The sequence below is a fragment of the Salmo salar genome, chromosome ssa14 (genome assembly GCF_905237065.1).
Source record: "Salmo salar chromosome ssa14, Ssal_v3.1, whole genome shotgun sequence".
NCBI lineage: Eukaryota > Metazoa > Chordata > Actinopteri > Salmoniformes > Salmonidae > Salmo > Salmo salar.
This window is the reverse complement of record NC_059455.1, coordinates 55,686,287-55,699,589: the sequence shown is the minus strand read 5'-3', so window position 1 is coordinate 55,699,589 and position 13,303 is coordinate 55,686,287. Positions and strand designations below refer to the sequence as shown.

The following is a 13,303-nucleotide window of genomic DNA, read 5'->3' as shown; positions in this document are numbered from 1 at the left end:
GAACATATAGGGGTTCCCCCACAGCTTCAATTTGAAGAACCCCTAAGGATACTCCAGGAAGCTTTTATTTTTAGATTATTATTTTTTGTAAATATTATTTTTTGATGCGCCTTAATGTGTTTGGACCCCAGGAAGAGTGGCTGCTGCTTGGCAGCAGTTAATGGGGATCCCCAAAAAATGCAAATACAAATGGCATATCCATTATCTGATCTTCCTTCTCATGCTATTTACATGTCAATTTTGCATTTCATTTTCCACTAGCCTGCAGCGCTCTCTGAACAGCAACGGTCGCTGCCAGCCCAGCTAATCAACCACGTGTGGAAATAGCTGAAAACCCCAGTGAGTGGAGTGAATCTCAATTAAACGTATCTGGTGGTCAAACATGGAGATGCATCACTGTTCAAGGGGCGGTGCGCTTGCGCTGAAGGTGATCCCCGGGTTTGTAATCGCCAAGGAGCTCTCTCCAACCAAGCAGTGCGTCACACATGCCCAGACCAGCTAGGATCCCCTTCCACAAAATCAATCAGTTATTACAAATCAGTCGCTCAAATAATATTTACTCTCCATGGGAATCATACATTGAATCCCGTCCCTGCGTTTTGATTTCTTTGCTCTATCCAATTGTATCCAAAAGTGTTTCACTCTGCAGATACGATTTGTATTTTTCTTCGAGTCGCTTTTAAAATAATCTACATTCATTTATTCTTTCTCATTAAGCAGATTTGCCATAGTTTCGAAGTTTTGTTAGAATATAGCGAGAGCGCATCTTCATCAACATTAGAGTCCTAAAGCGAAGCTTTATGGCTATTGGATAACGCAGACCTGCGGCTTTCTTCAAAGTTCGATTTCGGACGTGCGGTTACCTTGTCTGTAGGAAAAAATGAAATCTGCTGAAGAAGGTGAGTAGGCTCTTCCTGTTACTTTTGAATGTCAGACTGTTTACTGAGTAATATTGCATTCATAAACGATAATTCTATCGACACCTGAACGGATGATTTTGCGTGTTGGATAGCTGACTGTCCTGTCTAGTGGTGCACTTTCCCCTCAGGTGTCTGTGAATGGGTTTCTCCTCTGTTTCGATGGCCTACTATTATACAGGTATGACAATGTAGAAGCGTACTGAATACTGAGATAATTATAGGACAGGCTAACAATGATGACGTAGCCTAACTTACCTGAACAAAAATATAAACGCAACATGCAACAATTTCAAAGATTTTACTGAGTTATAGTTAATATAAGTAAATCAGTCAATTTAAATAAATTCATTACGCCCTAATCTGTGGATTTCACATGACTGACAATACAGTCATGTGAATTGAAATTGAATAAAAAAAAATAGGTATGCGCATGGATCAGAAAACCAGTCAGTATCTGGTGTGAACCCCATTTGCCTCATGCAGCGTGACACATCTCCTTCACATCGAGTTGATCAGGCTGTTGATTGTGGAATGTTCTCCCACTTCTCTTCAATGGCTGTGCAAAGTTGCTGGACATTTTCAGGAACTGGAACACACTGTAGTACCCGTCGAACCAGACCATCCCAAACATGTTCAATGGGTGACATGTCTGGTGAGTATGCAGGCCATGGAAGAACTGGGACATTTTCAGCTTCCAGGAATTGTGTACAGATCCTTGCGGCATGAGGCCGTGCATTATCATGTTGAAACATGAGGTGATAGCTGTGGATAAATGGCACAACAATGGGCCTCAGGATCTCATCACGGTATCTCAGTGCATTCAAATTGCCATCAATAAAATGCAATTGTGATTGTTGTCCGTAGCGCATGCCTGCCCATACCAAAACCCCACCGCCACCATTGGGCACTCTCTTGACAACGTTGGCATCAGCAAGCTGCTGGCCCACACGACCCCATACCGTCTGCCATCTGCCCGGTACAGTTGAAACCGGGATTCATCCGTGAAGAGCACACTTCTCCAGCATGCCAGTGGCCATTGAAGTTAATCATTTGCCCACTGAAGTGGGTTAAGACACCGAACTGCAGTCAGGCCAAGACCCTGGTGAGGACAACGGGCATGCAGATGAGCTTCCCTGAGACGGTTTCTGACAGTTTGTGTGGAAATTCTTTGATTGTGCTAACCCACAGTTTCATCAGCTGCCTGGGTGGCTGGTCTAAGATGATCCCGCAGGTGAAGAAGCTGGATGTGGAGGTCCTTGGCTGGCATGGTTACACGTGGTCTGCGGTTGTGAGGCTGGTTGGACAAACTGCTACATTTTCTAAAATGATGTTGGAGGCGGCTTATGGTAGAGAAATTAACATAACTTTATCTGGCAACAGCTCTGGTGGACATTCCTCCAGTCAGCATGCAAATTGCACACTCCCTCAACTTGAGACATCTGTGGCATTGTGTTGTGAGAAAAAAACTGCACATTTTAGAGTGGTGTTTTGTTGTCCCCAACACAAGGTGCACTTGTGTAATGATCATGCTGTTTAATCAGCTTCTTGACATTCATCACCTGTCAGATGGATGGATTATCTTGGTAAAGGAGAAATGCTCACTAACAGGGATGTAAATAAGTGTGTGCACAATTTGAGATAAGTAATATTTTTGTGTGTGAAAAAATTCAGGGATCTTTTATTTAAGCTCATGAAACATGGGACCAACACTTCACATGTTGTGTGTATATTTTTGTTCAGTGTATATATCCATGGTAGTTACTTACGTTATGAAATAATGATTTGGTTTCATCAAAAGGTTTATATATAGTACCCATTAAAATTGTATGTATTGAGGGGAAAAATGGTTTATACTGTACATATTGAGGATATGTTTATATTCCCTTAAGGAATGATGAACTTTGAAACACATGGGTCTTTATTATGAGAGCTCCATTATATTATGAGGCGCCCCTCCTATGAGTAGGGAGTGGCAGCGGTGGCACAAAAGCTCTCATTCAGGATGGTTTACTCAAATTGGTAATCCATGCCTCTCTGCCTTATCTTGCATAAGTAAACAGACCCCACTTGAAGAGAAATTGACCCAAAATGTACAGTGTTTCAGTGTGTAAGTCTAGATTTAATACAATTTAGTCAGAGAGCGCACACAACCCAGTGGTTCTCGTTGGTAAAATGGCATCTTCTATGCAATCTATTAAGAATTGACATGGAGACATTGCAAAGCTGTGACACCACTGTGATGTTAAGGTTATTACATTGTGATTATTTTGTGGGAGTCATGTGGTGGTGCACTGATGTCATGTCTTTATGGTTGCCTCAGTAGTCTCTTAATTCACAGCAGACAGGAGCTCTGGCGACTGCATGCTGTCTGAGACTGGACTGGTCTTAAGAGCTGACTAGTAAGATTACTCAGGTCTGTGTACCCTTAACCACCCCTTCCCCCATTCTCCTCTGTCTGTGCCACATGGGTAGTCAGTCTGTCTCTTATGCCCTCATACCCAGTGAGGGAGCTGGCATCTTGAACCTCCCCTGTTGGGAACAGATTGCACCTTAAGTCATGCAAACAAACTAGCCATGTGGCACCCCATCATGAGCAACACCATCACAGCAGCTTTCTTTGTAATTAACTGGCAACTGCAGTATGTCTTTCAGTGTGTGAGCCAATGAGAGTATGTATGGACCATAATTCTAACTCATTCTATGTATTTGCTTTTCAGATGCATGCAGCCACACCCCCAACATCAGTCTCTCCCTGGGCAAATCCTGCCTGCCCTCCCAGTACCACAGTCTCCAGTCTGGCCCCACCATCTCAGTGTCCATCAGCCAGCCTCCCAGCTACAGCGCCCAGAACGACATGAGGACAGTGGGTTACTACTCATCCCCTCGCATCCATCCAAACGGCGCCCCGGTCCTCGAGAGCCCTCGTATTGAGATCACAGCCTATGGACAGTTTCCTGAGGAGGAGGTGGAAGAGCGCAACAACCTTCCTGTGCCTAAACAGGTCAACTCCATTGTGACCCTGACGTTGCCCCATGCAGATGGCTACCGTGACCCCAGCTGCCTCAGCCCGGCCAGCAGTGTGTCGTCACGCAGCTGTCACTCTGAGGCCTCATCCTACGAGTCGGGCTTCTCCGACAACTACGAAAAATCACCCCAGAACTCGCCCTGGCAGTCGCCCTGCGTCTCACCCAAGGGCTCCTCCTCTCTCGCCCTGCCGGGTGAAGCTTGCACCCATGTGGGCTCCCCACATAACTCTCCCTCTACCTCCCCCCTCACCAGTGTCATGGATGACAGCTGGATGGGCCAGCGGGGCTCCAGGCCCAACTCCCCTTGTGGTGGGAAGAGAAAATACAGCTTCAATGGAACCGCAAACTACAAGTACCCCTACTCCCCCAACCACTCCCCGGTGCCGTCCCCTCACACCTCCCCACGCCTCAGTGTCACAGACGAGTCCTGGATGCCTAACAACACCAACCAGTACACCAACTCAGCCATAGTTGCAGCCATCAACGCTCTGACCACAGACGGTGTGGCAGACCTGGGGGAGGGCATCCCTTTGAAGGCCCGGAAGACCAGCCTGGAGCCTGGGGCAGTCTGCCTGAAGGTAGAGCCTGGAGGAGAGGAGCTCAGCCCTGGGGCGCTTTGTCAGGATGAGTACTCCTCCCGCCTATCCTTAAAGAAGGAGAACTACTGTGGGGGGTTACTGGATGTGCCACCGCACCCATACTCATGGTCTAAGCCAAAGCAATATGTCAGGTAAGCTGAAGCAAGACTTTGACTGACTGAAATAATATTCATTATAAGGTTGACAGCTCCAGACAACTGCACTTTATTGAGGTCAAATTAAAGTCAACTCAGAAATATCCATTATAAGGAAACATCCCAGCAAAGCACTGACAATCTGCAGTTGTGTCTTGTTACATGGCAAACTTTAAATATACGCTCTCCATCTTAGCCCAACTCTGCCAGCCCTTGACTGGCAGCTGCCATCCAGCTCCGGGCCGTACAGCTTGCAGATCGAGGTGCAGCCCAAATCTCACCACCGTGCCCACTACGAGACCGAAGGGAGCAGAGGGGCAGTCAAGGCTCTGGCAGGAGAACACCCTGTGGTACAGGTCTGCTATCCTCCTTATACTAACATAGCGTACTGTAAAATAGAGTAGTCTGCATGTAATACCATTAGCCGTATTACTTCTCGGCTTACCACTTTCTCCAACCTATTTGTTCGATCACTTTCTCTCCAACTTATTTATATCTCCAGCGCTGAAATAGGTTAGTGGGTATGTGTTTTTTTTACATTTTTTAAAATAATTACAAGTCTAATGTTATTCGAAAGACGTCATAGTCCTGAATGAAATACCATAGGTATGCTATTAGACAGACCAGTCCGCTCAGTCAGTTCCTGTCCGGACGAGGGTGACTCAAACTTTTCCATTATGTCTCAAGTGCAGACAGACAGTTGCAAAGCGAGGTAATGTGTCCAGTAAAGCTTAGTCATTGAGATTAAACCACAGTAACTTTGGTTCAGAAGAAGTATTGAGTAATAGTAATTCTTGGACTACAAGGCCGGTCTTCCCAATCATTGGACCACATCACTGACTTGACTTCAACCTCTGAATAAACCACAGAGTCTACTGTGAGAAGGGAAAGTAAGTCATCAAAGTTCTCTGCAGGCAAAGTTAGAATGTGTTGAGTGGTATCTAGACAGTTGAACATCTCACATATTCTTGTGTGGTGACACCCCAAAGTTTGCGACCACCCTGAGATTCCAACCAGTAGGCTACAGTGGGGCTGAATGGGAACCTGGGAACGTATCTAGCTAAGCATATTGAACAATCCCATGTGTCTAAACACCAGTGATTAGGTGCTAATGATTTAATGACATTGGATCTGGGTTACTCTTATCATGAAATGGAGAGTGAGCTCTTTTGAAAACCTCCACCTCCCTGCTCTTCCCTCCCTTCCCCAGCTTCTGACCAAACACACAGACTTCCCTTTGTTTAGGAAAGTTCCCATCTGTAATGCTGACATCATCCACAGTGGCGTCCTATGGAGACAGCCTGGCCAGGCCGTGCTCAAACCACACGTTTCTGACAGTCTGACGGAGATGTTAGAGGAAACCTCAGACAAGGCTGCTCAATCTCCCTACACTCTTAGAAAAAATGGTTCCAAAAGGGTTCTTCGGCTGTCCCCATAGGATAACCCTTTTTGGTTCCAGGTAGAACCCTTTTTGGTTCCAGGTAGAACCGTTTTGTGTTCCATGTAGAACCCACTGTGGAAAGGGTTTTTACTTGGGACCGAAAAGGGTTCTCCTATGGGGACAGCCGAAGAACCCTTTTATGTTCTAAATAGTGCCTTTTTTTCTAAAAGTGTATCTTCCTGATTACATGGTACACTCTGTGGGCTGTGGACACTGGCTGACTGGTCCTTCTCGCTGGCTCTTTCTATAAGTCAAACCTTGACCAAACTGTACAGAGTTTGTTCTGGAAGCTGCTTTGGTTCCCTCCTTGTCGAGCACAGCTTTCTGCTGCTGCAAGCCACATGCGCCATTTCGCAGATGGCAGACTGAGTAATGCTCTTTTATGGCGAAAATCATGAAGTGATGTAAAATATAGTGAGTGAAAATATCTAAAACTGGCCAAAGATAATACTGTAAATGAGGATGTGTATTGTGTAACCATCCCTTGGAGCTGGAGGGGTGGAGAGAGAAATCGAGAGAGGGTTGCCCTCTTCCCTCTCTCCTTATTTTCCTCCCTCTCTGGTGCCATGAGCGGCCAGAGTCTTGACATTCCTCTAGTGGGTGATAATACGATCTAGGGAGGGGAGACTGCACTGACTGTGCCAAAACGAGCTACCTCTAACTCCATCACACACTCCCTACAGCCTAAATAAACAGCATTGCTAGGCAGCAACCCATTTCCTTACACAAATATACAGAACGTTTGCAGGCACTTAACCCTCAAAGGGATCTACCTCTAAATTACATGTTTTGCTTATTGCTTTCCCAACCTAAGCCTAGTTAGCGACCCTCTCCACATCCTCCAGTGATGGATGTTTTAGGAAGCTCCATAGCTCCCTATAACATGTGGTGGTTGCGGAACCAAGGACCCCTGGAGCCCTGCTGTGATGGAGAAGCACCTGAATGCTCACACAGACAAGCCGGTTCACATTTCTGGGCCTCTACCAACAATAGGTAATGCAACACTTATATTTTCCGACAAGATAGAACAGCCAAAGGGGGCGAAGTTGCAATCTACTGCAGAGTTCTGTCTTACTATCCAGGTCTGTGCCCAAACAATTTGAGCTTCTACTTTTAAAAAGCCACATTTCCAGAAACAAGTCTCTCACCGTTGCTGCTTGCTATATACCACCTTCTGCCCCCAGCTGTGCTCTGGACACCATATGTGAATTGATTGCCCTCCATCTTTCTTCAGAGCTCATGCTGTTAGGTGACCTAAACTGGGACATGCTTAACACCCCGGCCATCCTACAATCTAAACTTGATGCCCTCAATCTCACACAAATGATCAATGAACCTACCAGGTACAACCCCAAATCTGTAAACACAGGCACCCTCATAGATATCATCCTAACCAACCTGCCCTCCAAATACACTTCTGCTGTCTTCAACCAGGATCTCAGCAATCACTGCCTCATTGCTTGCGTCCGTAATGGGTCTGCGGTCAAACGACCACCCCTCATCACTGTCAAATGCTCCCTTAAAACACTACAGCAAGCAGGCCTTTCTAATCGACCTGGCCCGGGTATCCTGGAATGATATTGACCTTATTCCGTCAGTAGAAGATGCCTGGTTATTCTTTAAAAGTGCTTTCCTCACAATCTTAAATAAGCATGCCCCATACAAAAAATATTGAACCACTCCAGACCTGACTGCCCTTGACCAGCACAAAACATCCTTTGGCGTACTGCATTAGCATCGAATAGCCCCAGCGATATGCAACTTTTCAGGAACGTTAGGAACCAATATACACAGGCAGTTAGGAAAGCAAAGGCTTGCTTTTTCAAACATAAATTTGCATCTTCAGCACGAACTCCAAAAAGTTATGGGACACTGTACAGTCCATGGAGAATAAAAGCACCTCCTCCTAGCTGCTCACTGCACTGAGGCTAGGAAACAAAGTCACCACCGATAAATCCACAATTATTGAGAATTTTAATTAGAATTTTACTATGGCTGGCCATGCTTTCCACCTGGCCACCCCTGCCCTGGTCAACTGCCCTGCACCCCCCACAGCAACTGGTCCAAGCCTCCCCATTTCTCCTTCACCCCAATCCAAATAGCTGATGTTCTGAAAGAGCTGCAAAATCTGGACCCTTACAAATCAGCAGGGCTAGACAATCTGGACCCTCTCTTTCTAAAATGATCAGCCAAAATTGTTGCAACCCCTATTACTAGCCTGTTCAACCTCTTTCGTATCGTCTGAGATCCCCAAAGATTGAAAAGCTGCCGCGGTCATCCCCCTCTTCAAAAGGGGAGACACTCTAGACCCAAACTGTTACAGACCTATATCTATCCTACCCTGTCTTTCTAAGGTCTTCGAAAGCCAAGTTAACAAACAGATCACCGACCATTTTGAATCCCACCGTACCTTTTCCGCTATGCAATCTGGTTTCCGAGCTGGTCATAGGTGCACCTCAGCCACTCTCAAGGTCCTAAACGATATCATTACCTCCATCGATAAGAGACAACACTGTGCAGCTGTATTCATAGACCTGGCCAAGGCTTTCGACTCTGTCAATCACCACATTCTTATCAGCAGACTTAACAGCCTTGGTTTCTCAAATAACTGCACCGCATGGTTCAAGAGTTACTTCAGAGAAAGAGTTCAGTGTGTCAAATCGAAGGGCCTGTTGTCTTGACCTCTGGCAGTCTCTATGGGGGTGCCACAGGCTTCAATTCTCGGGCCGACTCTTTTCTCTATGATGTCACACTTGCTGCTGGTGATTCTCTGATCCATCTCTACGCAGACGACACCATTCTGTTTACTTCTGGCCCTTCTTTGGACACTGTGTTAACTACTCTCCAGGCGAGCTTCAATGCCATACAACTCTCCATTTTTGGTCTCCAACTGCTGTTAAATGCAAGTAAAACTAAATGCATGCTGTTCAACCGATCGCTACCAGCACTGCCCGCCCATCCAGCATCACTACTCTGGACGGTTCTGACTTAGGTATTTATAAATGTCCACATATTCTAAGTGTCTGCTTAGACTGTAAATTCTCCTTCCAGACTCACATTAAACATCTCCAATCCAAAGTTAAGTCTAGAATCGGCTTCATATTTTGCAATAAAGCATCCTTCACTCACGCTGCCAAACATACACTTTTAAATTGACTATGCTACCGATACTTGACTTCGGTGATGTCATTTACAAAATAGCCTCCAACACTCTACTCAGCAAATTGGATGCAGTCTATCACCATGCCATCCGTTTTGTCACCAAAGCCCCATATACTACCTATCACTGTGACCTGTATCCTCTCGTTGGCTGGCCCTCACTTCATATTTGTCACCAAACCCGCTGGCTCCAGGTCATCTACAAGTCTTTGCTAGGTAAAGCCCCGCCATATCTCAGCTCACTGGTCACCATAGCAGCACCCACCCGTAGCATGCACTCCAGCAGGTATAGTTCACTGGTCACCCCCAAAGCCATTTCCTCCTTTGGCCGCCTTTCCTTCCAGTTCTCTGCTGCCAATGACTGGAACGAATTGCAAAAATCACTGAAGCTCCCTCACTAACTTTAAGCATCAGCTGTCAGAGCAGCTCACAGATCACTGCACCTGTACATAGCCCATCTGTAAATAGCCCATCCAACTACCACATCCCCATACTGTTATTTCTTTTTTTTGCTCCTTTGCACCCAGTATCTCTACTTGCACATTCATCTTCTGCACATCTATCACTCAAGTGTTTAATTGCGAAATTTTTATTATTTTGCAACTATTGGCCTATTTATTGCCTTACCTCCCTTATCTTACCTCATTTCCACACACTGTATATATACTTTTTTCCCTATTGTGTTATTGACTGTATGTTTGTTTATTCCATGTGTAACTCTGTGTTGTTTGTGTCGCAGTGCTTTTTCTTTATCTTGGCCAGGTCGTAGTTGTTAATGAGAACCTGTTCTCAACTAGCCTACCTTGTTAAATAAAGGTGAAATAAAAAAATAAAGAAATGTGGGTACCCCGCTGTTTTCAAATCAGGTAGAGGGCTTGGGCTGTCACGTATAAATGTACAAAGTTTAATGTCAAAGATCAACCTTCTTGATATCTGGGTGCATGTGCTTGGCTAAATAGCTCGATCCCGGATAAGGATATTGATATTGCTGATTACAACATATTCAGGTGTGACAGACTGAAAATGGGTGGCTATATATGTGATATGAACTCAGCAAAAAAAGAAATGTCCTCTCACTCTCAATTGCGTTTATTTTCAGCAAACTTAACGTGTAAATATTTGTATGAACATAAGATTCAACAACTGAGACATAAACTGAACAGGTTCCACAGACATGTGACTAACAGAAATGGAATAATGTGTTGGAATAACCAGCTGCATTAAGTGCTGCAGTGTATCTCCTCCTCCTGGACTGCACCAGATTTGCCAGTTCTTGCTCTTCCACCAAGGCACATGCATGTTCCCAGACATTTCTGGGAATGAGAATGTCCCTAGCCGTCACCCTCCGATCAAGCAGGTCCCAGACGTGCTCAATGGGATTGAGATCCGGGCTCTTTGCTGGTCATGGCAGAACACTGACATCCCTCCATCAGTGCTCAGACTGTCCGCAATAGGCTGAGAGTCTGGACTGAAGGCTTGTAGGCCTGTTGTAAGGCTGGTCCTCACCAGCCATCACCGGCCACAAAGTCGCCTTTGGGCACAAACCCACCGCCGCTGGGCCAGACAGGACTGGCAAAAAGTGCTCTTCTCTGACGTGTCTCGGTTTTGTCTCACCAGGGGTGAATGTCAGATGAGTTTTTGTTGTCAAAGGAATGAGCATTACACCGAGGCCTGTACTCCGGAGCGGGATCGATTTTTGGAGTAGGAGGGTCCGTCATGGTCTGGGGTCGTGTGTCAAAGCATCATCGGACTGAGCTTGTCGTCATTGCTGGCAATATCAACGCTGTGTGTTACAGGGAACACATCCTCCTCCCTCGTGTGGTACCCTTCCTGCTGGCTCATCCCTCCACCTCAAGATCCCTCTAGCCTGACAATGCCACAAGCCATACTGCTCGTTCTGTGCGTGATTTCCTGCAAGACAGGAATCTGTGTCTGTATTACAGCCTGAATTCAAAATGTATCTCTTTCACCTATCTTTGTGCTTGTCTCCAGCCACCTCCAGGTGTTGCCCATCTTCCTCATTATCCCTGGTGTATTTATTCCTGTGTTCTGTCTAATGCCAGTTAATTTTGTTCATCAAGGCTACCAGTGTTTTTCCCCTTGCTCTTGTCTTTGTTGTAGTTCCTGTTTTCAAGGTTTTGACAATTCTGCCTACCCTGAGAATGCCTGCTGTTTCTGTACTAGTCACACCACCCTGGATTATTGACCTCTGCCTGCCCTGACCCCGAGACTACCTGCCGTTCTGTACCTTTTGGACTCTGATCTGGATTACTGACCTCTACCTGCCCTTGACCTGTCATTTTGTCTGCCCCCTGTTCTAGTAATAAACTTTTGTTACTTTGACACTGTCTGCATTTGGGTCTTCCCTAATACTTGATATAGACACCATCTCATAATCACAAAGTAAAGACATGTTTTTAGAACTTCTTGCATATTTATTGTAAATGAAGTACATAAATATCTCATTTATGTAAGTATTCACCACCCTAGAATCACCTTTGGTAGCAATTAGAGCTTTGAGTATTTCTGGTTAAGTCTCTAAGAGCTTTGCATAAGATTTGCACATTATTCTTTTAACAATTCTTGAAGCTCTGTGAAGTCGGTTATTGATCATTGCTAGACATCCATTTTCAAGGCTTGCCATAGATTTTCAAGACGATTTAAGTCAGAACTGTAACTAGGCCACTCAGGAACATTCAATGTCAACTTGGTAAGCAACTCCTATATATATTTATTTTACCTTGTGTTTTAGGTTGTCCTGCTGAAAGGTGAATTTTTCTCCCAATGTCTGTTGGAAAGCAGGCTGAACCAGTTTTTCCTCTAGGATTTTGCGTGTTCTTAGCTCTATTCTGTTTGTTTTTTTATCCTAAAAAAACTCTGGAGTCCTTGCCAATGGCAAGCATACCCATAACATGATGCAGCCAACACCATCCTTGAAAATACAAAAAGTGCTACTCAGTAATGTGTTGTGTAGGATTTGTTCCAAACATAACACTTTGTATTCAGGACATAAAGTTAATTTCTTTGCCCCATTTGTTGCAGTATTACTTTAGTGCCTTATTGCAAACAGGATATATGTTTTGGAATATTTTTATTCTGTACAGGCTTCCTTCTTTTCACTCTGTAATTTAGGTTAGTATTGTGGAGTAACTACAATGTTGTTGATCCATCCTCAGTTTTCTCCTATCACAGCCATTAAACTCTGTAGCTGTTTAAGTCACCATTGGCCTCATGGTGAAATCTTTGAGCGGTTTCCTTCCTCTCCGGCAATTGTGTTAGGAAGGACGCATATATGGCTGTGTAATGGCGTCGGAGAGGATGGCTGCCGTTTTTTATTGGCTCTTAACCAACTGTGCTATTTTGTTCGGTTTTTTTTTCTCGCATTGTTTAACTTATTTTGTACATAAGAGATGGTAGCAGCAACATTATGACTGAAAAGTGCTTCTGGACTTCAGAACATCGGTTTCTCACGTTGAATTGTACAAATAATTTTCTTTAATGAGAGGGATTTACTCCAGACACCCCAACAGGCCCTCATCCCCATCTTTCGCAGGAGAAAGAGACAGCGATTTCGCAGAAGGAGATCTGGGTGCATTGTGAGGATCAGGCGATGAGTGGCTAATCTGCCTTTGCCATCCGTACTACTGGGCAATGTACAATCGATGGATAATAAATTGGACGAACTAAAAGCACATATCCTACCAACGGGATATTGTTTCACCTAGTCTTGGCTGAATGATGACATTTAATAACATACAGCTGGCGGGTTACACACTGTATCGGCAGAACAGCAGTGGTCTATGAATATTTGTAAACAACAGCTGGTGCACGATATCTAAGGAAGTCTTGAGGTTTTGCTCATTTGAGGTAGTGTGGTCTACAGCTTGTGTGATACTGTGTCTACCTAGAGAGTTTTCATCTGTATTTTTCGTAACTGTCTACATACCACCACAGACCAATGCTGGCACTAAGGCTGCACTCAATGAGCTGTATACTGCCATAAGCAAATAGGAAAACACTCGTC

At 45.0% G+C, this 13,303-nt stretch overlaps 1 protein-coding gene across 7 annotated transcripts in view; it reads left to right on the top strand.

The window, feature by feature from the left end:
- Nucleotides 1-477: 477 nt before the first annotated feature.
- The window catches only part of LOC106569777 (nuclear factor of activated T-cells, cytoplasmic 1), a 72,837-nt gene continuing 60,011 nt past the window's right edge, over nucleotides 478-13,303 (top strand). Inside the window, exons 1-5 of one of the 7 annotated variants that reach the window (XM_045694595.1) lie at nucleotides 478-899; nucleotides 1,030-1,098; nucleotides 3,259-3,333; nucleotides 3,638-4,676; nucleotides 4,876-5,035. In XM_045694595.1, coding sequence (XP_045550551.1) covers nucleotides 3,775-4,676; nucleotides 4,876-5,035 — 1,062 coding nt within the window. In that variant the 5' untranslated portion in view covers nucleotides 478-899; nucleotides 1,030-1,098; nucleotides 3,259-3,333; nucleotides 3,638-3,774. Of the gene's footprint in view, nucleotides 900-1,012; nucleotides 1,099-3,258; nucleotides 3,334-3,637; nucleotides 4,677-4,875; nucleotides 5,036-13,303 lie in introns of all 7 variants that reach the window. The other 6 variants (XM_045694594.1, XM_045694596.1, XM_045694591.1 and 3 more) reach the window with 6 other exon arrangements.